At 40.0% G+C, this 21,623-nt stretch overlaps 2 protein-coding genes across 2 annotated transcripts in view; both read right to left on the bottom strand.

The window, feature by feature from the left end:
* LOC122119926 (vomeronasal type-2 receptor 116-like) overlaps nucleotides 1–10,011 on the bottom strand; it is a 28,790-nt gene extending 18,779 nt beyond the window's left edge. The window contains exons 1-2 of the mRNA XM_042693977.1: nucleotides 9,556–10,011; nucleotides 2,778–2,923 (exon numbers count right to left, since the gene is read on the bottom strand). Of these exons, the coding sequence (XP_042549911.1) occupies nucleotides 2,778–2,923; nucleotides 9,556–10,011 (602 nt within the window). The remainder of the gene's footprint in view (nucleotides 1–2,777; nucleotides 2,924–9,555) is intronic.
* An 8,873-nt stretch (nucleotides 10,012–18,884) lies between these two features.
* Nucleotides 18,885–21,223, bottom strand: LOC122119925 (olfactory receptor 7G2-like). The gene is made up of 2 exons (XM_042693976.1): nucleotides 20,304–21,223; nucleotides 18,885–18,918 (listed from the first exon to the last, which is right to left on the bottom strand). The coding sequence occupies exons 1-2, from the start codon at nucleotides 21,221–21,223 to the stop codon at nucleotides 18,885–18,887; spliced, it is 954 nt and encodes a 317-aa protein (XP_042549910.1).
* Nucleotides 21,224–21,623: the final 400 nt, after the last annotated feature.

Below are 21,623 nucleotides of genomic sequence, written 5' to 3'. Positions count from 1 at the left end.
TAGGCTAAGGCAAAAACTAGCCAGATTTTTTTGGTTGGATATGGGGCTTTAATTCTGGGCCTGGATGCTGTGCCTCAGCTCTGCAGCTCAAGGCAAGTGCTCTACCTCTTGAGCCACAACCCCACTTCCAGTTTTCTGAGTGGTTTATTGGAGGAAAGAGTCTCATTGACTTTCCTGCTCATGCTGGCTTTGAACCACCATCCTCAGATCTCAGCCTCCCGAGTAGCCAGGATTACAGGTGTGAGCCACTGGCATCCAGCTAACCACATTTTTTGTGTGTTTTAAATCACTTTATTTTATTACCTTTTTTTGTATGTTTTTATTGTAAAACTACTGTGTAGAGAGGTTATAGTTACATGAGCGAACTAATGAATGCATTGCCTATCAAGCATTGTTACCTCCTCCTTTGTTTTTCCCCTACCGTCCCTTCACTCCTACCTCCACAACTACCCCCACCCTGCCAAAGTTGTAAAGTTCATTTTCAAGATAGTGTGTTGTACATGGCATTTTTTAATGTATTTTTTATTGTGAAAATACTGTACAGAGGGGTTACAATTACATGGGCAAGATAATGAGTACATTTCTTATCAAGCACATCTCATTGTTACAATGGGTCAACCTTATCCCTATTTAAGCATTTTGTTTTTTCCCTTCCCCTCTCCAAATTAGAGAAGTGTATATACATGATGCAGGGCACTGAAATCAAATACAGTGAAAACAGGGGTTATAGTGTGGGGAAGGATCATAAAAAGAAACAAAAAATTCACATGGCACATTATAAATACATTAAAAACAATAGCAAGGAAAAAAAACCACTTGTGTCCTTATCTTGACATTCATTTCACTTAACATCAACCTATCTGGTCATATGTACAGAGCTTTTGACCTTTTCTGCTTGTCCTAGACATATACTAGTTATTGCAAATAAGGGAAACCATGGGACCTATGTTTCTTTGGACCTGGCTTACTTCACTTAATATAATTTTTCCAAGTCTTTCCATTTCCTACCAAATGTGGCAATGTCATTCTTTGTGATAGAGGCAAAGAATTCCATTATGTGTGTGTGTGTGTGTGTGTGTGTGTGTGTGTGTGTGTGTGTGTGTGTGTGTGCGCGTATGTGCGTGCATGTGTGTACACACACACACATTTCCTTGATCCATTCATCTACTGGGGGATATCTGGGTTGGTTCCATATCTTAGCTATAGTAAATAATGCTGTGATAAACATAGTTGTGCTGGTAGCTTTAGTATAGTCTTGTTTGTGATCATTTGGGTAAATGTCCAAAAGTGGAATAGAAAAAACCCAATCAAGGAACAAACACAAGAGTAGACACTTTAAAAATTAAATTGTCCAAATGGAAAATCAATACAGAAAAAATGTCCAAATATTTGAGTAATGAGGACAATACAAATCGCAGCTACATCATTTAACCATCAACCCACACTAAAATTGCAGTTTTGGTTATGGCAACTAAAAAGTGAAGATTAGAGATTCTTCAAGGAATTGAAACTACCTGTGCTGGTGGCTCATACCTGGAATGCTAGCTGAACAGCCAGCTGAATGCTGGCTGACACCCGAGGATCCTGAGTCAAGGCAACAGAGTCAGAAAACTCCGTGATACTCTCTCTCCAGTTAACCAACAAAAAGTTAGAAGTAGAGGCATACCTCCATGAGATAGTAGAGCATCAGCCTTGACAGAAAAAGCCAATCAAAAGTGCAAAGCAAGCCACTCATCAGTGATGCATGCATAAAATTCTACTAATCCCCCCACAAAAACCAGACCAGACTTCACTTTGTATCTGTGCCTAGACAGACAATCCCATGAGATTCTGCTTGCCTATTAACCACCAGAACATTTGAAATAGAGTTTTCGCTCAAGTAGTAGAGTGCTAGCTTTGAGTGAAAAAGCTAAGGGACAATGTTCAAGCCCTGAGTTCAAACCCAAGTACTGTCAAAAAATAGTAAATAATGCACTCAGAAGGAAAAAAGGAATACAGGTTGACCCATTGTAACACTGGGATGTACAGAACACTATATTGAAAATGAACTTTACAACTTCACTAGGGAGGAGGTGGTGTGGAATTAGGGAGATGGGGAGGGAAGGGATGGCAGGGGAAAAACAAAGGAGTTCACAGTGTTCAATAGCAAATGTACTCATTGGAGATAAAAGTCACAGAGTTTCCTGCCTGGGCTGGCTTCAAACCTCCATCCACAGATATCAGATCTGTGAGTAGTTAGGATCACAGGCATGAGCCACCTGATACAATAAGAATGTTCATCAATTTCCTCAAAAGGGGGCAAGGAAATGTGGCTACAGTCTTTAATATAGAACAGGTGGCAGTATTTCAGGTTGTTTGTAAGGACATCATTTCATCTTTTGCAGTGATTGTTGGCATGGAGGAGATACAAGGATGCTACAGTAAAGTTAAGAATTTAACAACCTGGAAAGGAGAAAGTATATGGAAGGAAATAGAGTCCTTTCTTTTCTAATGTGAAAATACCATACAGAGGGGTTACAATTACATGAGCAGGGTAATCAGTACATTTCTTATCAAGCATTGTTGCCTCCTCCTGTTTCTTACTAGCAGACAGGAAAACACTCAACAATAGATGCAAGATAAAATAAAGAAACAGCTGTTCCTGCTGCAATAGGGATAGGAGGTCAGTGTAGCAAAGACAGAGACCATTGATTATATTCTCAACCATTGCCCATCCTTAGGACATAACAGTAATGGAAATAAAATGATGAGTTACTTATGGTATGTTCTCTTCTTGCCTAGAAGCTTCACTGTTGCTAAGATCAATTCCCAAAGTGTAGAGAGGGAAAAATCCAGCAATCATCACATCTCCATCCATGTGCGCTCCATGCTTCATTGGCGAAAAGCAGCTAGTGCCAGCCAAGGACCTGACAAGGACTGGAAGCTGGAGAAGAAGGAGTGTGAAAGTCATAAGGTTCATCCCTGAAGACTATCCCAAGCAGAAATTCTGGCTGGAAGTGAGACCCACAGTGTCTGATACCTTTATTCAGACATATGTGAACATATGTGTCTTTTATTGTCAGAGATCTATACTGTAGCTCATCTTCCATCAAAGCCTCTTGTGAGTCCCCAGAAATCATAGCCTGGGGCACTACATCTGTGGCCTTCATCCAGGAGAAAAACATGAGTTGGACAACATGTTTGTGGATTTGCCTTCTTTGGCCCAGGTGCTATGATTCCATCCAAGACCACAGAGAGTGAAGCCCCAGAGATGAAGTTCTCTTGGATAGTTTTTTGTCCAACCTCTGTGTCAGGAAACCATTTTCATGAAAGCCATTTGAGATGATATAGCTGGATTGTCTCAGAGGATGCCATGTCCCGTGCATGGTGAAATGTTCTGAAGAGTCTGTGTCTGTGAGATGTTAACCAAAGTTATGAGGGCATCACACCCAGAGGGTTGATTCACACACACCATGTCACAAGAGCCACCGAACATTGGTGGTTGATCCAGCCAGGTTTCAATGGGAATTCCATGTGCAGAACCCTACAGAAATGCACCCATTTACTACTACCTGAAGAAGCAAAGATGCTGCTGAAACCAGCAATTACATGTCAATAACTCAAGGTCAATGCCCAAATTGAGCTCCACTTTTGCCTTCTGAACTGTCACTTTCAAACAGGTAATTATTACTAAACATGCTAATCTAGATATTTTTCATGACACAGAAGTCTGAGGACATATGATAATAGAGGAAATTCTTCTCAATGACAAACCAAAATCAATATCAATACCAACTGTATGATGTTTTCTTGTCAACAAATGTTAAACCCATACAGAGACTTCAGTGGTCCTGGTCTGAGATACCTCAGGCCAGTGAACATACTCTATATAAGGATGCAATGTTCCATGTTTATTATGGTACACTTGCCCATATTCATGCACTGGTATCAGAAAATCTGCATCACATTCGTACTTTAAAAATGCAGGAGGAAAACAAATACCCTTACTCATATCATTGCCACTGGTTTTTTAAACTTGAATATTCATTACATTATATATGAATTTATCACTTATTAGTTTAAATTCCTCACAGCATATATTAGCTGGACTTAGGATTTATTTACCTATGTATATCTGTGCATGTAATGGGCCTCAGTCTCAAAAGGTGGTGGCACTGGTCCATATCATAACGCTATAGTTTCTTGGGGAACCTATAAACTGATTTCCTTAGTGGTACCTCAAATTACATTCTCATGAATACTGTTTAAGTGTCTCCTTTCCCTATATTAATATATGTGTGTGTGTGTATATATAATCGTAAAAATGCTGTACAGAGGGGTTACATTTACATGAGTAGGGTAATGTGCACATTTCTTATCTAGCAGTGTTACCGCCTCCTTTCTTTTTCCCTGCCATCCTCTCCCTCCCACCTCCCAAGTCCTCCCTCTCCCCATCCCCAACATTGTAAATTTCATTTTCAACATGGTATCCTATATATCTCATCATCACAGTGGGTCAAACTACATCCCTATTTAAGCATTCTGCTTTATCCCTTCCCCTTCCCAAATTACAAAAATGTATATACAAGATGCAGAACACCAGAAACAAATACAGTGAAAAAAGGGGTTTTACCATGGGGGAAGAACCTACAAAAGAAAAAAAAGAATCTCATAGTGCATTGTAAGTACATTAAAAACAATAGCAAGAAAGAAAAATCCACTTATGGCCCTGTCTTGGGGTACATTTCGCTTAACATCATGTCATATGGTCATATGTACATAGCCTTTGAACTTCTCTTCTTGTCCTAGACATGTACTAGTCATTGTAAACAAGGGAAACCATGGGACCTATGTTTTTTTGGACCTGGCTTACTTCACTTAATATAATTTTTTCCAAGTCTTTCCATTTCCTAACAAATGAGGCAAATCATTATTTCTGATGAAGGCATAGAATTCCATATATATGTGTACCACATTTTCTTGATCCATTCATCTATTGAGGGGCATCTGGGTTAGTTCCATCTTACCTATGGTAAATAATGCTGGGATCAACATAGCTGTGCTGGTAGCTTTGGTATGACCTTGCTTGTGATCCTTTGGGTAAATGCCAAAAGTAGGATAGCTGGGTCATAGACGAGCTCTATGTGGAGTCTTTTGAGGAACCTCCATCCTGCTTTCCAAAGTGGTTAAATAAGTTTACACTCTGACAAACAATGCAGTAAGGTTCCTTTCTGACCACATTCCCTCCAGCATCTGTTGTTATTAAATGTCTTGATTATAGCCATTCGAACTGGGGTAAGGTGGAATCTCAATGATTTGCATTTCTTTTAGAGCTAGAGAATTTGAGCATTTCCTCATGGGTCTATTGGCCACTCTTAGGTCCTCTTCAGAGAAGTCTCTCTTTAAGTCTTTAGCCCACTTATTAATAGGGCTGTTGTTTATTTGAGGATTTGTTCTTGGGGAACTTAATTTTTTGAGTTCTAAGTATATTTTAGATATGAGACCCTTGTCTGTTGTATGGCTAGTAAAAATATTTTCCCAATCCATGGGCTTTCTGTTGATCTTGCTAGCTATGTCCTTTGCCATGCAGAAGCTCTGCAGCTTCTTGCAATCCCATTTGTCCAACCTTTCTTTGATTTGTTGTGTTTCTGGCTCTCTATTAAGAAAATTTTGACCTGTGCCAAGGAGCCCTAGAGTTTCTCCTATTCCTTCATTTAATGTTTTCAGAATGTCTGCTTTTATTTCCAGGTCTTTAATCCACTTGGAGTTGATTCTGGTGCAGGGTGCTGTATATGGATCTAGCTTTAGTTTTCTACAGGAGTTTAACCATTTTGACAGCACCATTTACTGAAAAGGCTGTCTTTCTTACATTCTACTTCTATAGATCCCTTGTCAAAGATTAGGTGGCTATAGGTCTGTGGGTTCATTTCTGGGTCTTCAGTCCTATTCCATTGGTCCTCAGGTCTGTTCTTGTGCCAGTACCCAGCTGTTTTGATTACTATGGCTTTGTAGTAGAGTTTGAAATTTGGTATTGATATTGCTCCAGCACTGTTCTTTCTACTAAGGATTTTTTTGCTATTTGGGGTCTTTTATTGTCCCATATGAACTTTTGGATTGCTTCTTCTATTTCATTGAAGAATGAGGTTGGCATATTGATAAGTATTCCATTGAATTTGTAGATAGCCTTGGGATTGGAAGTATTGCCATTTTCTCTATGTTGATCCTTCCAATCCAGGAGTATAGGAGGTTTTTTCACTTGCTTGGTTCTGCTTTAATTTCCTTTTTCAGGTTTTTAAAGTTTTCATCATACAGGCCCTTCGCTTCTTTTGTTAACTCCTAAGTATTTTATTTTTTGTGGGGCTATTACAAAAGAAGTTGCTTTTTAATTTCAACCTCTCTCTTCTCTTTATTGGCATATAGGAAAGCCATTCATTTTTGGAGGTTAATTTTATACTCTGCTACTTGCCAAAGTTTCTGATCAGTTCAAGTAACTTGGGAGTGGAGTCCATGGGGTTCTTTAAATACAAGATTATGTCATCTGCAAAGAGGAAGAGTTTTACTTCATCTATCCCAATGTGGATCCCCTTTATATTTACATCTTGTCTTATTGCCCTAGCTCGGCATTCTAGTATTTGGTTGAAGAGGAGTGGAGAGAGTGGACATCCTTGTCTCGTTCCTGAATTTAGAGGAAATGACTTTAACTTTTCACCATTAAGTATAATGCTGACTGTCAATTTGTCATATATAGTCTTTATTATAGGGAGGAATGTTCCATGGATTCCTAATTTTTCCAGAGCTGTCATCATAAAAGGGTGTTGGTTTTTGTGGTGCTTTAACTCTGGGCCTGGGTGCTATTCCTGAGCCCTTCAGCTCAAAGCTGGTGCTCTACCACTTGAACCACAGCACCACTTCCAGTTTTCTAGAGGTTAATTGGAGATAACTGTCTCACGAACTTTCCTGCCCAGGTGGCTTCTACTCCTGATCTTCCAATCTCAGTCTCCTCAGAAGCTAGGATTACAGGTTTGAGAAAGCCATGCCCGGCAGCTTCCTTTATCTTATTAGATTCAAAAATTAGTTTGGGGCCAAGCAGAAGTTATTTTTCAAACTTTAAGCATATTTATTTTTAAATTTTTTGTATTACTTTAAAATTTTGGGGGTTTGTATGAGAGTTTTAAATGGGCACATACAGTCTTTTCATTAGACACATTTTTTCCAAAACTTCTTATTTCCTCTAAAATATTTAAACTATCTTAATGGCCTCCATGTATAGGAAAATCCTAATGTTTTGATAAAATATACCTAAGACTTTTTAAAGCAACATGATGTTAGATACAATTGTTCATATGTTATTTGTACTTTATTACCACCCCTACACACAGACACACACACACACACACACACACACACACACACACACACACACACACAATAAAAACAAAACAAGACAACCATGACTCATGGACTAAATCCAGCCTATTTTTTATGGTTAAAGTAGTATTGTAACAAGAGGCAACAATGCTCAATAGGAAATGTACTCATTACCTTGCTCATGTAACTCTAACCCCTCTGTACAGCATTTTTACAATAAAAAATGTACAAAAATCATAAGGGTACATTTTCCTTGTGCCCTTCTTCCTGTCTCTATCCTATTATTTATCCATAAACTTCTCTTTTATGTGCCATTAACTTTCTCTATGCCTGACATCCATTCACTCTTGCTTCAAAACATCAAGCCATCCATGTGTGCATTCTCTTCATTAATTCTTTTAAGATAAAAGTGTTGTATAAGTTTAATGAAATTTCAACTAAGAAGAAATTAGCAAAAAACACAAAATGCTATACAAAAGCACTGAAATCAAACATTCTCCCAAAAACTTCACAACACAAAATGAGGATTCAGTATTTTACTCAATAATATAAACTCAACCCTATTAATGGAATTCCTAAAATAAAAAAGGGAGATAGACAAAAACTCAATAGAAACTGATGAACATTTTGATCATATATTTACTAACATGCTAAGGAAATTGGAAATCTAATTACATTTTCATTTGTTAGACAGCATGCCCTCAAAAGAACATACACACATTAATTTTTTATCAATACACTTATATTTTCAAGTAAAATTTAACTAATAGAAACGTCTAGTCAGTTTCATAGCTGTCATCTATTAGAAATGCAAATGTGGAAAGTTTTTCAAAGTCAGCCTGGGCAGGAAAGTGTCTAAGATTCTTATTTCCAATTAAAGACCAAAGAGCTAGAAATGTAGCTGTGGTTCTCGTGGTAAAGCAGCCTTAAGTGAAAAAACCTAAGGAATAGTCTAAAAGCATAGTGCATAAATAAATTTGATTAATATCAGAAGAAACATGTAATAAACACTGGAAGAGATAAGAAATGAATGTTATTGTGCTCATATGTCTTAAATATGTGATTATGTAAAGATAGTATAGAACCTACTAAGTCAACCTAGCTGATGAAATAAGTAATGCTTCCCCTATCAAATTAAGAGATTTAGAATGCTACAGATGAAAATGTTCATATTTCAACATTTATATTTTAATAGGAAGTGATAACACTACAAGAAATAATGATAATAAATAGTGATACAACAACAATAAATTGAAAGGTATCTCCAACCATGGAGAAGCAAATTACTGTGCATTACAAACTTTAATCTTAAGAGAAAAGTAAAAAGAAAACTTACACATTGTAATCTTAAATTAACTACATTTTTTATCTTAGGTAATCTGTTCCAAAAGCCATAGGAGAAAGAACAGAGAGAGGAAGGAGGAGGAAGGGAGGGAGGAGAGTGGCAAAAAGCCAGAGAGACAGAGACAGACAGAAACATCTTATGAAAGGGATTCTGGATTATTACAAAAGGAAAAGTGTAATCAGGAATATTCAAGTATTGAACAAAACAATTCTAAGGATCATATAAAAATATTAAACTTTGTAAGAGAAAACAACTAATGAAAGGCAGTAGAGGATTATACAACATGCTAGTGTGCAGACAGGAAGTTAATATACTTAAAATTTTAGAAAAAATGATTGAGAAAAACAGTAGGGAAAACAAGCGGGAATGATAGAATTAAGTGCAGATTAAATGGGAAGAACTGAAAATCAATGGAAAAAATTGGCATTTAATTGGTGTTCACCACTGCTTAAAACTACCACTACTAGAAAAAGAAACAATTGACCTTTATTCACTGAGAGAAACATTTCATCATACAAGTGAATATAACAATGGAAAGTTCCTACAGATTTAGATCAAACCTACTATATACTAATCAAACATATGAGTTCAATCTTAAAAGGTTTATTTCTTCTATGTCTTTTATCCCTAAAGCCATATAGGGAATTTCTATTTGGCATTAACAAGATGTAACACTGTGGAACAAAAATACAGCCTAGGAGCCCTGCCCCAGAGGGCAAGATGGAGAAGACCTCCACAGCCACCATGACCTTCCCCTTGGCACTGTGGTAGACAGGCAGGAAGGTGAGCCACACATTGTAGAACACCAGCATGCTGAAGGTTAAGAACTTGGCTTCATTGAAGGTGTCAGGCAGGTTTCTGGCCAGAAAAGCCATGGTGAAACTGGACAGGGCCAGGGAACCCAGGTATCCCAGGACACAGTAGAAAGTAGTGAGGGGGCCCTTGTTGCACAGGATGATGATGTGGCCATGTTCAGAGTGTGCATCTGTATCCACAAAGGGAGGAGAGGTTCCCAGCCAGAGTCCACAGAGAGTCACCTGGATTAGTGTGCAGATGTGGATGATGAAGTTAGGAGCCCCTGATACCAGCAGCCACCTCATCCTTCTCCCTGGGGAAGTGGCCTTGAAGGCCAGAACCACAGTCACTGTTTTGGCCAACACTGGGGATACTGCCACAGTGAACACAATTCCAATTGCTGCAGGATGCAGGTGACTGTATTGGGTTGGCCAGGAACAGCAAGGAACAGCGAAAACAGATGAGGGAGATGAGTAGGATGTAGCCAAGAGTCCTGTTATTGGCCTTGACAATGGCAGTGTCATGGTGTTTCACAAACATCCCAAGAACAACAGCAGTGAGCATAGAGAAGCAAAGAGCCATGAAGGCCAGAGCCATGCCCAAGGTATCTCCAAAAGCCAGGAAACTTGCAGCTCTCAGGGTTCTGGGTTCTCTGTGTGTTAGCATACTGATGATCTGGACACTTCACACATTGGTCCATATCTGATAAGCTGAGTAAAGTACCATTAGTTCTTGGTTTGAACTTCCTTTTATTCAAAGTTGTTTTTTTTTTTTTTGGTCTGGTTGTGGGGCCTGAACTCTGGGCCTGGGCACTGTCCCTCAGCTCTTCAGCTCAAGGCTAGGACTCTACCACTTGAGCCACAGCACCAATTCCAGCTTTTTTCTTTTTGCTTATGTGGTGCTGAGGAATGGAACCTAGGACTTCATGCATGCAAGGCAAGCGCTCTACCACTAAGCCACCTTCCCAGCCCCATATTCAAAGTTTTTAACAAATTGTTTACTTGGATATATTCCTAGGATAATCTACCATAGTGCCACCATTAACTGTCACAAGTTATTTTTGTTTCTTTTCTAAGCCAAAACTTCTTCCCACTGCCAACTTCATTATTCAGGCTTTTTTTTCCTGATTTTTCCCTTCAAGGATTATCACAAGTATTGACAAGGTGCTATTTGGAGTACTCTAATATCTTTGTAACAATTTTCTACAGTTTTGCTCACACTTACTTACAGAATTGTGCACATTTGTGCAGTCCTATTGAAAACTGTAAATAATGCAGCTTACAATTCCCGACACATCTCTGTAAAACATTAATTTTGTTCCTGTGGCATAGTCCTTGAATTCATCTCATTATGTTGCTCTCTCCAACTCATCTGTGAAGCAGTAGAAACAGAGCAACCACTCTTGGACACTTTGTAGTCATACTCCCTTCTAAAACAGAATCCCCCTTTCTGAGCTCTTGCTCCATGTCATGAGCAGTTCTGGGTACAGAGAAAGGAAGCTATGCAAGTTCCATGTTTTCTGTGTATAAAAAATGTAATTTTCAAGATGATCATTGTTCTCAATAAGATGTGTTTAATGTCATGTTAGAGTATTACTAAAAGCTGTAATTTAAAGCCCTGATCTGCTATATTTCTTTTTTTTTTTTTGCCACAGCGTCACTTCTGGCTTTTTTTCTTTTTGCTTATGTGGTGCTGAGGAATCGAACCCAGGGCCTCATGCATGCAAGGCAAGCGTTGTACCATTGAGCCACCTTCCCAGCCCCTGATCTGCTATATTTCAACTAGCAATACAACTAACTACTTACTATAATTGAATTATTGACAGAGAGAAGTAAAACAGGCGCAGTAGTCCTAAGACAACTTTTTCACTGTGTTGGTTGAACTGAGGAAAATAAAGGAGAGATGAAAATTTTCTTCATAAGTCATGGATTTACCTGTTCCATTAGCAATCTCATTCTCTGGGCAAAGATTACAATCAAAACAACAAGCAGCCTTTTCCTCTTGAGGAGATTTCCTGAATCCAGGACCACAACTGTCACTGCAGACAGAGTGAGGAGTCTGAGGAAAATCAGGTCTGTGCCAGTAACTAACACTCCAAAAAGCCCATTGTTTTAAAGAATTGTATTTTTAAGCATATGTTTCTATACAGATAAGTGAAGTTGATTAATTAAATTCTGTTATTGATTCCATAGTCCATGGTTTCCAAAGGCTATGTACTACAACAGTGATTTCTAGCCTGTTGAATTATTCAAAAGTATGGGATCTACAAAAGGCTGAATGTAGTGGTGAGAAAGTAATATCTAGTGAAAAGCCTTTTGGGATTTCCCTGAATTCATGTCATTTTATGTTGTCTCCTACTCATATGTGAAATGGGGAAGACAAGAAGGAGCCATCACTTTTAGAGGGTTATGTGAACCCCAGGACCATCCTATATTCCTTTTCAATTTCCAGTGGCCATGAAGACAGAATCTTCTCACAGGCACATTCAATGATTGCTCTCACCAAAGATGCCCAAGTAGCAGGTCAACTAACCATTGAATGAAACCTCCATCCACAGGAGGAGCAAAGAAACCTCTCAATCACATAAAGTGAGTCTTCACATACTCTATCACAGTGTTAGGAATCAATAAGTAATGTATAAGTTATATTTTATGAATATTATAAGTTAACATTTACAAACATATATAATGGGTTTGGTACTGATCGCAGGATTTGAACTCAAGGTCTGGGCACTGGCCTTTAGTTTTTTGTTTTTGTTTTTGTTTCCGTTTTTTAAACTTTTTTCTTGTGAAAATACTGTACAGAAGGGTTACAATTCCATGAGCAAGGTAATAATTACATTTCTTAGGAAGCATTGTTGCCTCTCCTTTGTTTTTCCCCTACCATCCATGACCTCCCTTCTCTAGGAATATATTCCCCCATCCCTTTCCACCCTCCCCCTTGCCAAAATTGTAAAGGTCATTTTCAGCATAGCATTTTGTACATGTCATTGTTACAATGGATCCAACAGTATCCCTATTTAAACGATTTGTATTTTTCCCTTCCCCTCCACAAATTATACCAACATCAAATACAGTGAAAACAAGGATTATACTGTGAGGAGGGAAATACAAAGCAACAAAGAAATCATCTTATAAATATGTTAGAAACAATTGCATGAAAGAAAAAAAACATTTCAATGCTTATCCTTCTTTCCTCTTCAGAGCAGTTTCTCTTTAAGTCTTTAGCCCACTTGTTTATTGGGCAGTTGTTTCTTTGAAGATTTGTTGTTGGAGGATTTAATTTTTTGAGTTCCAGGTATATTTTAGATATGAGACCCTTGTCCGTTGTATGGCTAGTGAAGATCTTCTCCCATTCTGTGGGCTTTCTATTGTTCTTGCTAGCTATGTCCTTTGCCATGCAGAAGCTCTGCAATTTCATGCAATCCCATTTGTCCAACCTTTCTTTGATTTGTTGTGTTTCTGGGTCTCTATTAAGAAAATTTTGGCCTGCGCCAAGGAGACCTAGGGTTTCTCCTATTCCATCCTGTAATGTTTTCAGAGTGTCTGCTTTGACTCCCAGGTCTTTGATTCATTTGGAGTTGATTCTGGTGCAGGGTGATATATAAGGATCTAGCTTTAGTTTTCTACAAGTAGTTAACCAATTTTGCCAGCACCATTTACTGAAGAGGCTGTCTTTCTTCCATTCTATTTTTTAGCTCCCTTATCAAAGATTAGATGGCTATAGGTCTATAGGTTCATTTCTGGGTTTTCAATTCTATTCCATTGGTCCTGAGGTCTGTTCTTGTGCCAGCACCAAGTTGTTTTGATTACTATGGCTTTATAGTAGAGTTTGAAATTTGGTATTGATATTCCTCCATCACTGTTCTTTCTGTTGAGGATCGGTTTTGCTATTCGGGGTCTTTTAGTGTTCCATATGAATTTTTGGATTGCATCTTCTATTTCTTTGAAGAATAAGGTTGGAATTTTGATAGATATCGCATTGAATTTGTAGATAGCCTTGGGAAATATTGCCATTTTCGTGGTGTTGATCTTTCCAATCCAGGAGCATGGGAGTTTTTGACACTTTCTAAGTGCTGTTTTGACTTCCTTTTTTCTCAAGTTTTTAAAGTTTTCATAGAGGTTCTTCACTTCTTTGGTTAAGTTAATTCCTAGATATTTTATTTTTTGTGGGGCCATTACGAATGGGGTTGCTTTCCTAATTTCAGCCACACTTTTCTCATTGTTGGCATACAGAAAAGCCATTGACTTTTGAGGGTTAATTTTATACCCTGATACTTTTGATTTGTATTTCTTTTATGGCTAGAGAAGTTGAGCATTTCTTCTTCATGTGTCTATTGGTCATTCTATTTCCTATTCAGAGAAGTCTCTCTTTAAGTCTTTAGCCTACTTATCAATTGGGCAGTTGTTTCTTTGAGGATTTGTTGTTGAGGGATTTAATTTTTTGAGTTCCAAATATATTTTAGATATGAGACCTTTGTCTGTTGTATGGCTAGTGAAGATCTTCTCCCAATCTGTGGGCTTTCTATTGATCTTGCTAGCTATGTCCTTTGCCATGCAGAAGCTCTGCAATTTCATGCAATCCCATTTGTCCAACCTTCCTTTCATTTGTTGTGTTTCTGGGTCTCTATTAAGAGAAAATTTTAGCTTGTGCCAAGGAGTTCTAGAGTTTCTCCTATTCCTTCCTGTAATTTTTTCAGGCTGTCTGCTTTGACTTCGAGGTCTTTGATCCACTTGGAGTTGATTCTGGTACAGGGTGATATATACGGATCTAGCTTTAGTTTTCTACAGGTGATTAATTTTGCCAGCACCATTTACTGAAGAGGCTGTCTGTCTTCTATCCTATTTGTTTTTGCTCGTTTATCAAAGATTAGGTGGCTATAGGTCTCCAGGTTTGTTTCTAGGTCTTCAGTTCTATTCCATTTGTCCTGAGGTCTGTTGTTGTGCCAGTACCAAGCTGTTTTGATTACTGTGGCTTTGTAATAGAGTTTAAAGTTTGGTATTGGTACTCTCCAGTACTGTTCTTTCTGCTAAGAATTGTTTTTGATATTTGGGGTGTTTTATTGTTCCATATGAATTTTTTGATTGCTTCTTCTATTTCATTGAAGAATGAGGTTGGTTTATTGATAGGTATTGCATTGAATTTGTAGATAGCCTTTGGAAGTATTGCCATTTTCACAATGTTAATCCTCCCATTCCAGGAGCATGGGAGGTTTTTCTACTTCTTTTGTTTTGCTTTAATTTACTCTTTCAGATTTTTGAAGTTTTCATCATGGAGGTCCTTCACTTCTTTAGTTAATTCCTAGGTATTTTATTTTGGTGGGGGGGAGAAGGCTATAACAAAATAAGTTGCGTTCCTGATTTCAGCCATGCTCTTCTCATTATTGGCATACAGAAAGCCATTGATTTTTTAGGGTTAATTTTATACTCTGCTACTTTGCCAAAGTTTCAGATCAGCCCAAGTAACTTGGGAGTGGAGTCCATGGGAGTCCCTACATCCTTCTTACCCTCACCTGTAGAAACCCTTAGAGTTCTAGTAGTGTCCCAATCTGGGCAAATATTCTTTCTAATGTTCTTGTAAGTACTGCTACAGACTTCCTTTCTCTCAGATAGGTGTAGCTAGGAATCTTATACTGCCCAAAGAGCCAAATGAAGAGATTCTCAAATATTGACTAACCACTGACATCAACATTATAAATATCAAATCCCAGAGTTAAGTTGGATAAAAGATCTTTGTTCTTGTTAATATCCCTAACAGCAAAAGCCAGGGCCCGAACAAGATGTTAAATCTTGAAGATAAACTTGTATAATATTCATAGAAACAATTCAAATGTTGCCTTCAAATTGAGTGCATTGATTTTTCTGGAAAAGGATTATGTTGAAACACAACCTCCATTAGGTGGAATGAGAATGTAATATCTTATACATGTAGAATTAGATGAAGACATGAAAGAGAATTTCTTATGAGTTTTTTATGAGATTCAGAACATTTAGAAAACTCAGAGAGAGCTTGCTTTTGTCTAATATGACAATACATGGGAAAGGCATCTAGGGCTATCCTCTCCCCTCTGGCTGTCCACACACAGATCTGATTTTTCCACCTGACTTCTTGGAAAGCTGACAAGTGTATTGGAGCTCAGGATGTAAATGACAAAGTAGAACACTCAGAATTTGGGAATCTGGGGTTGGGAAGGTGGCTTAGTGGTAGAGGGCTTGCCTAGCATGCATGAAGCCCTGGGTTTGATTTCTCAGTACCACACAGAAAAACCCAGAAGTGGTGCTGTGGCTCAAGTGGTAGAGTGCTGGGCTTGAGCAAAAGAAGCTCAGAGGCAGTGCCCATGCCCTGAGTTCAAGCTCCAGGACTGGCCAAAAAAAAGAGAGAATAATTTGAGGACCTGAATTCTGAGTGCTCTACTCATTCACACAAGGACAGACATCCCAACAAAGATAAATATACAGCTTCTTGTTTAAGAAAGTATTTAATTTGCCCACTTCTTTGGATTGTTTGTTCTTGCAGTGTTTAATTTTTTGAGTTCTGGATATTGATCCTAGAATAAATAGCTTGCAGAGATTTGTTCCCATTCTGTGTGCTGCCTCTTGAGTCTGTACATTGTTTCCTTTGACATGCAGAAGATATTTTTGCCAGTCTTGGGGCTTGAACTCAGGGCCTGGGCACTGTCCCTGAGCCTCTTTATGCCCAAGGCTAACACTCCATTACTTGAGGCAAGCACCAGCTTTCTGAGGTAATTTATTGGAGATAAGAGTCTCACGGGACCTTTCTGCTCAGGCTGGCTTCGAACTGCAATCCTCAAATCTCAGCCTCTTGACCATTGGCACCCAGCTGTGCAGAAGATTTTTAATGTAATCCCATTTATGAAATCCCTATATATTTTCTGAGTTCTTACAGCCCTGTTTAGGAAGTTATTGCCTCTGCTTAAATGTCTCAATGTTTGTTCTAGACTTTCTTTTTTTTTTTTTTTTTTTTGGTCGGTCGTGGGGCTTGAACTCTGGGCCTGGGCGCTGTCCCTTAGCTCTTCAGCTCAAGGCAAGCGCTCTACCACTTGAGCTACAGCACCACTTCCGGTTTTCTGGTGGTTTATTGGAGATAGGAGTCTCACGGTCTTTCCTGCCCGGGCTGGCTTTGAACCACGATCCTCAGATCTCAGCCTCCTGAGTAGCTAGGATTACAGGCGTGAGCCACCAGTGCCCGGCTTGTTCAAGACTTTCTTGTTGTCAAGGTCTCAAGGCATACATCAAGGTCCTTTTTTATTTCTTTTGTTGATTGTGGGGCTTGAACTCAGGGCCCGGGTTCTGTTCCTGAACTTTTTCACTCAAGGCTAGCACTCTACCATTTTGAGCTACAATACCACTTCTGGTTTTCTAGTAGTTCATTGGAGATAAAAATCTCACAAGCTTTCCTACCTAGGCTGGTTTTGAGCAGTGATCTTCAGATCTCAGCCATCTGAGTACCTAGGATTACAGGCATAAGCCACTGGTGTCTGTCTACATCAAGATATTTGACCCATTTTAAAAGATATTAGTTCAAGGCTAAGGACAGTAATTCCAACCCAAGAATAAAATAATATTTTATCCCCATCAAGAGACATGGTAGAAAATAGCCAACCAAACTGATTCAATATCAGAAAAATAACTACATGTCATCAGTCTCAGAAAGACTACCTTTTTCATTATGACAACATACATACAAATATTAAGTATTATAAATAAATATATAACCAGGGGGCTGGGAAGCTGGCTCAGTGGTAGAGGGCTTGCCTTGCATACATGAGGCCCTGGGTTCGATTCCTCAGCACCACATAAGCGAAAAGAAAAAAAAGCCAAAAGTGGCGCTATGGCTCAAGTGGTAGAGCGCTAGCCTTGAGCTGAAGAGCTGAGGGACAGCACCCAGGCCCAGAGTTCAGGCCCCACGACCAGACCCAAAATATATATATATACACACATATTTATATAACCAGGTACCAGTGACTCAAATCTGTAATTCTAGCAACTCAGTGGCTGAGATCTGGGGATTGTAGTTCAAAGTCAACCCTAGCAAGAAATTCCCTGAGCTGTTCTGCTCAAGACTGGCTCTCTCCAACTTCAGCCACAGCTCGGTAGCTTGTTGGTGGTTAACTGGAGATAAGATTCTCGTGGCCTTTCTTGCCAAAGCTGCCTTTGAATCGTGATCCTCAGTCTCAGCCTCCTGAGTAGCCAAGATTATAGGCATAAACCACCACATGCAATCTGCCTAGAGTTCTGTGGTCTGACTCCTCAATGGACTCTCTTATCCATGCTTTATTAATATCTCCCAAGATGAGAGATTTACAGTTTCTATATGATCATGAAAGTTTCACAATTCCTCTTTCTAATCTCAACGGCTTCTTCTGGAAAAACAGGTGCAACACATGCCCACATCCAAACAGACAGACAGACATACCTGCAGACACATGAGTACAGATACCATTCAAAATCACTCCTGGAATTATGGCTTCCAAACATGGTACCTTCTGGTACCATGACAAATGAGAGGGCAGTAGAAAGTCGATGTGTTGTGAAGGCTTATTATTTTATTATTATTATTTTGTTTTTGTGCCAGTCCTGGGACTTGAACTCAGGGCCTGGGCGTTGTCCTTGAGCTACTTTTGCTCAAGCATAGCACTCTACCTCTTGAACCACAGTGCCATTTCCAGCTTTTTCTGTGTATGTGGTATTGAGGAATGGAACCCAGGGCTTCATGCCTGCTAGGCAAGCACTCTACCACTAAGCCACATTCCCAGCCCTTATTATTTTATTATTACTCCTTGGAAGTTCTTAAAATGAGCTGAGGAGTGGGACTAGTGACAACAGTGGGAGTCTATCTCTGCTGTCCTGGATGAAAGATTTGGCAAGCTTTGAGAACAAAAGAAGTAGTCATGGAAGGCAGTGTTTCTGAATCTCCACCTTTTCACCCTCACCTACCTCATACAAAGTTCTGTGCAATGATGTATTTATGAAACAAACAGAATGCCAGAAACTGGTGACTTACACCTATAATCCTAGCTGCTCAGGAGATTGAGATCTGAGGATCATGGATTATGGTTCAGCTTGGGTAGGAAAATCTGTGAGACTCTTATCTCCAATGAACCACAAAAGGCCAAAATGAAGCTATGGGTCAAGTGGTAGTAAACTAGCTTTGAGCACAAAAGCTCAGGGGCAGTGCCCAGGCCATGAGTTCAAGCCCCAGGACCAGCAAGAACATGACTGCCACAGGATCTGCTTCATACACATACATTTTCCTCTCTGCACCTCCATGTGATTCCCACACACACACAAGGTTCCAGCAGTTTGCAGTTACCTGACCATCGCCTCCACTGGGAATAATGGAGGTGTCTACCTGGATGAACATGATAGGCACACTGTCAAAACTGTGAGCTCCTTTTTAAGGAGGACCAGCTCTGAAAGGAGTGACTTCCTGACTGCAATGTGTAGGGACATCATCATGCTTTGATTGCTACAGTCCCTCAATCTCTGGGGATTCAATATCCAGAGCTCCTTGCTAAGAAGAAATGTAATTGTCTTCCTCCTGGTCCTACAGGATCCCACCCTTAAAGATCAGGAGTCAAACAAAAAAGAATTCAGGGAGCTGAAAATGTGGCTTAGTGATAGAGTGCTTGCCTAGCATACATGAAGCCCTAGGTTCAATTCCTCAGTACCACATACACAAAAAAAGCCAGAAGTGGAGCTGTGGCTCAAGTGGTAGAGTGCTAGCCATGAGCAAAAGAAGCTCAGGGACAGTGCCCAGGCCCTGAGTTCAAGCCCTAGGACTGGCAAAAAAAAAGAAAAGAAAACAAAAAAAAGAAAAAAGAATTCAGGATGTCTTATTGCCTGACCCTAGAAGTTATGTTCCTCATTCTCTTCTTCCCTAGGTTTTTTTGTTTGCTCATATTTAATTCTTACACCTTGAACACATTACATGGAACTCTTTTCTTTATTCTATTTATTTACAGTCATGGGGCTTGAACTCAGGGCTGGGTGCTGTTCCTGAGCTTTTTCACTCAAGGCTAGTGCTCTACCACTTTGAGCCACAGTGCCACTTTCAATTTTTCTGGTGGTTAACTGGAGTTAAGAGTCTCAAGGACTTTTCCTGCCCAAACAGAACCATGATCCTCAGATCTTAGCCTCCCAAGTAGCTAGGATTACAGGCATGAGCCATCAGCACCTGGCTATTTTTCTAACAAATTACATCCTCTGGCCAGGTGTCATTGACTCACCCTAGTAATTGTAGCTACTCAGAAAGCTGAGGGTCAGAGAATTGCAGCTCAAAGGCAGCCCAGATAGATACTCCATAAGACTTTTAATCTCAATTGAACTACATGAAAGCCAAAATTGGAGCTGGAATTCAAGTAGTACAGTGCTAGTCATGAACATATAACTCAAGGACAGATCTCCAGGCCCTGGCACAGAAGGAGAGACAGACAGACAGACAGACAGATGAAGAGAGAAAGAGAGGAAGAGAGAGAGAGGGAGAGAGAGGGAGGAAGGAAGGAAGGAAGGAAGGAAGGAAGGAAGGAAGGAAGGAAGGAAGGAAGGAAGGAAGGAAGGGAGAGAAAAAAAGGAAGGAAGGAAGGAAGGGAGAGAAAAAAAGGAAGGAAGGAGAGAAAGAAGAAGGAGAGAAAGATAGAGGGAGAGGAGAGATTGAGAGGTAGGGTAGGAATGAGGGAGAGAGGAAGGAAGGAAGAAAAAGCTTAGTGATGGTTTTGACATACCATTCTCTTCTCATTTTAAACTCTGTTAAAGCCAGTTCCTAGAACCAAGGGCACGTTCATTGAAAAAGGAGCCCTATAATGAGAGTCCTCAGGGCTGCTTTCATCTCCACATTCCTCAAGCTGTAGATAAGGGGGTTCATCATTGGAGGGACCACCATGTACAGCACTGAAGGCACCACGTTCTTGATGGAAGCATCAATAATGGCAGAACTCAAGTACACACCAAACCCTGTCCCGTAGAACAAGGACAAAACTGACAGGTGAGAGCCACAGGTGGAGAAAGCTTTAGACCTGCCTCCCATTGAAGAGATCCTCAAAATAGAGGACACAATTTGGATGTAAGAGAAAATGACCCCAGAGAGGGGTACAGCAAAAAATGTGACACCCACTAAATAGACCAGGAGGTTATTGATGAGAGTGTCCGAATAGGCCAGCTTGATGACCTGAGCGAGCTCACAGAAGAAGTGAGGAATCTCCACATCCCGACCGAAGGACAGACGCAACGCCATCAGACTATGGAGCAGGGCATGCCCTGTGCTCGTGAGAAGAGAACAGAGGACCAGCAGGACACAAAGGCCAGGATGCATGATGGCCGAGTACCTCAGAGGGTGACAGATGGCCACGTAGCGGTCATAAGCCATCACGGCAAGGAGACAATTTTCTAAGCCACAGAAAGTCAAAGTGAGGCAGGTTTGGGCCAGGCAGCCTGCATAAGTGATGCTCTGGTCCTGGGTGTGGATGTTCACCAGCATCTTGGGGGCTGTGGTTGAACTCAGACAGATGTCATTAAAGGAGAGGATGGAGAGGAAGAAGTACATGGGGGTGTGGAGGTGGGGGTCAGAGCTAACAGCCAGGATGATGAGCAGATTTCCGAGCACAGTGATCAGGTACATGGACAGGAAGAGGCTGAAGATGAGAGGCTGGAGTTCTGGATCGTCAGTGAGTCCCAGGAGAAGGAATTCTGACATCACACTTTGGTTTGTGAATTTCATGGTGAAGCCCAATCTTAACTGGAAACGAAACAACATAGACTAGGGTAAAATGAGGTAAGCCGTGGAAAATGGGTCTACATAACATTACCTTAGTCTCACAGCCATCTTGGAATGTCAGTGGGTGGTAGGGGCTTTGCATCCAGCTCTGGGAAAGCCTAGAGGTGAGGTAAGCCATTCTTGGAATTTCAGATGGTATGTTGTTTAGCCCACAAAAGCTTTGTTATATAGAATGCTCACCCTTGATTATTTCTTACGTGGTCTGCTTTGCTCACCACTATTTCCCTATATGGTTTTCTTTGTTTGTCCCTGAGTTTTCCCCTGTGTGATCTGCTTTTGTGGGGGGGGGGGGTTGGATCTCTACCCCAACCATGTGGTTTTTGTCTTGAAAAGCTGTGTCCAA

This window comes from Dipodomys spectabilis, unplaced genomic scaffold (genome assembly GCF_019054845.1).
Source record: "Dipodomys spectabilis isolate Male_0828 unplaced genomic scaffold, ASM1905484v1 ptg000173l, whole genome shotgun sequence".
NCBI classification, from domain to species: Eukaryota; Metazoa; Chordata; class Mammalia; order Rodentia; family Heteromyidae; genus Dipodomys; species Dipodomys spectabilis.
This window is presented reverse-complemented; position numbering and strand designations above follow the sequence as displayed.

Bases quoted from the DNA above. Each gene is read 5' to 3' on its own strand.
- LOC122119925 (XM_042693976.1), bottom strand. From the start codon at position 21,223: ATGAAATTCACAAACCAAAGTGTGATGTCAGAATTCCTTCTCCTGGGA. The intron at 18,919-20,303 runs GCTCCTTTTTCA...CTCCTTTCAGAG, and splicing joins CTGAGGACTCTCATTATAGG to CTGGTCCTCCTTAAAAAGGA.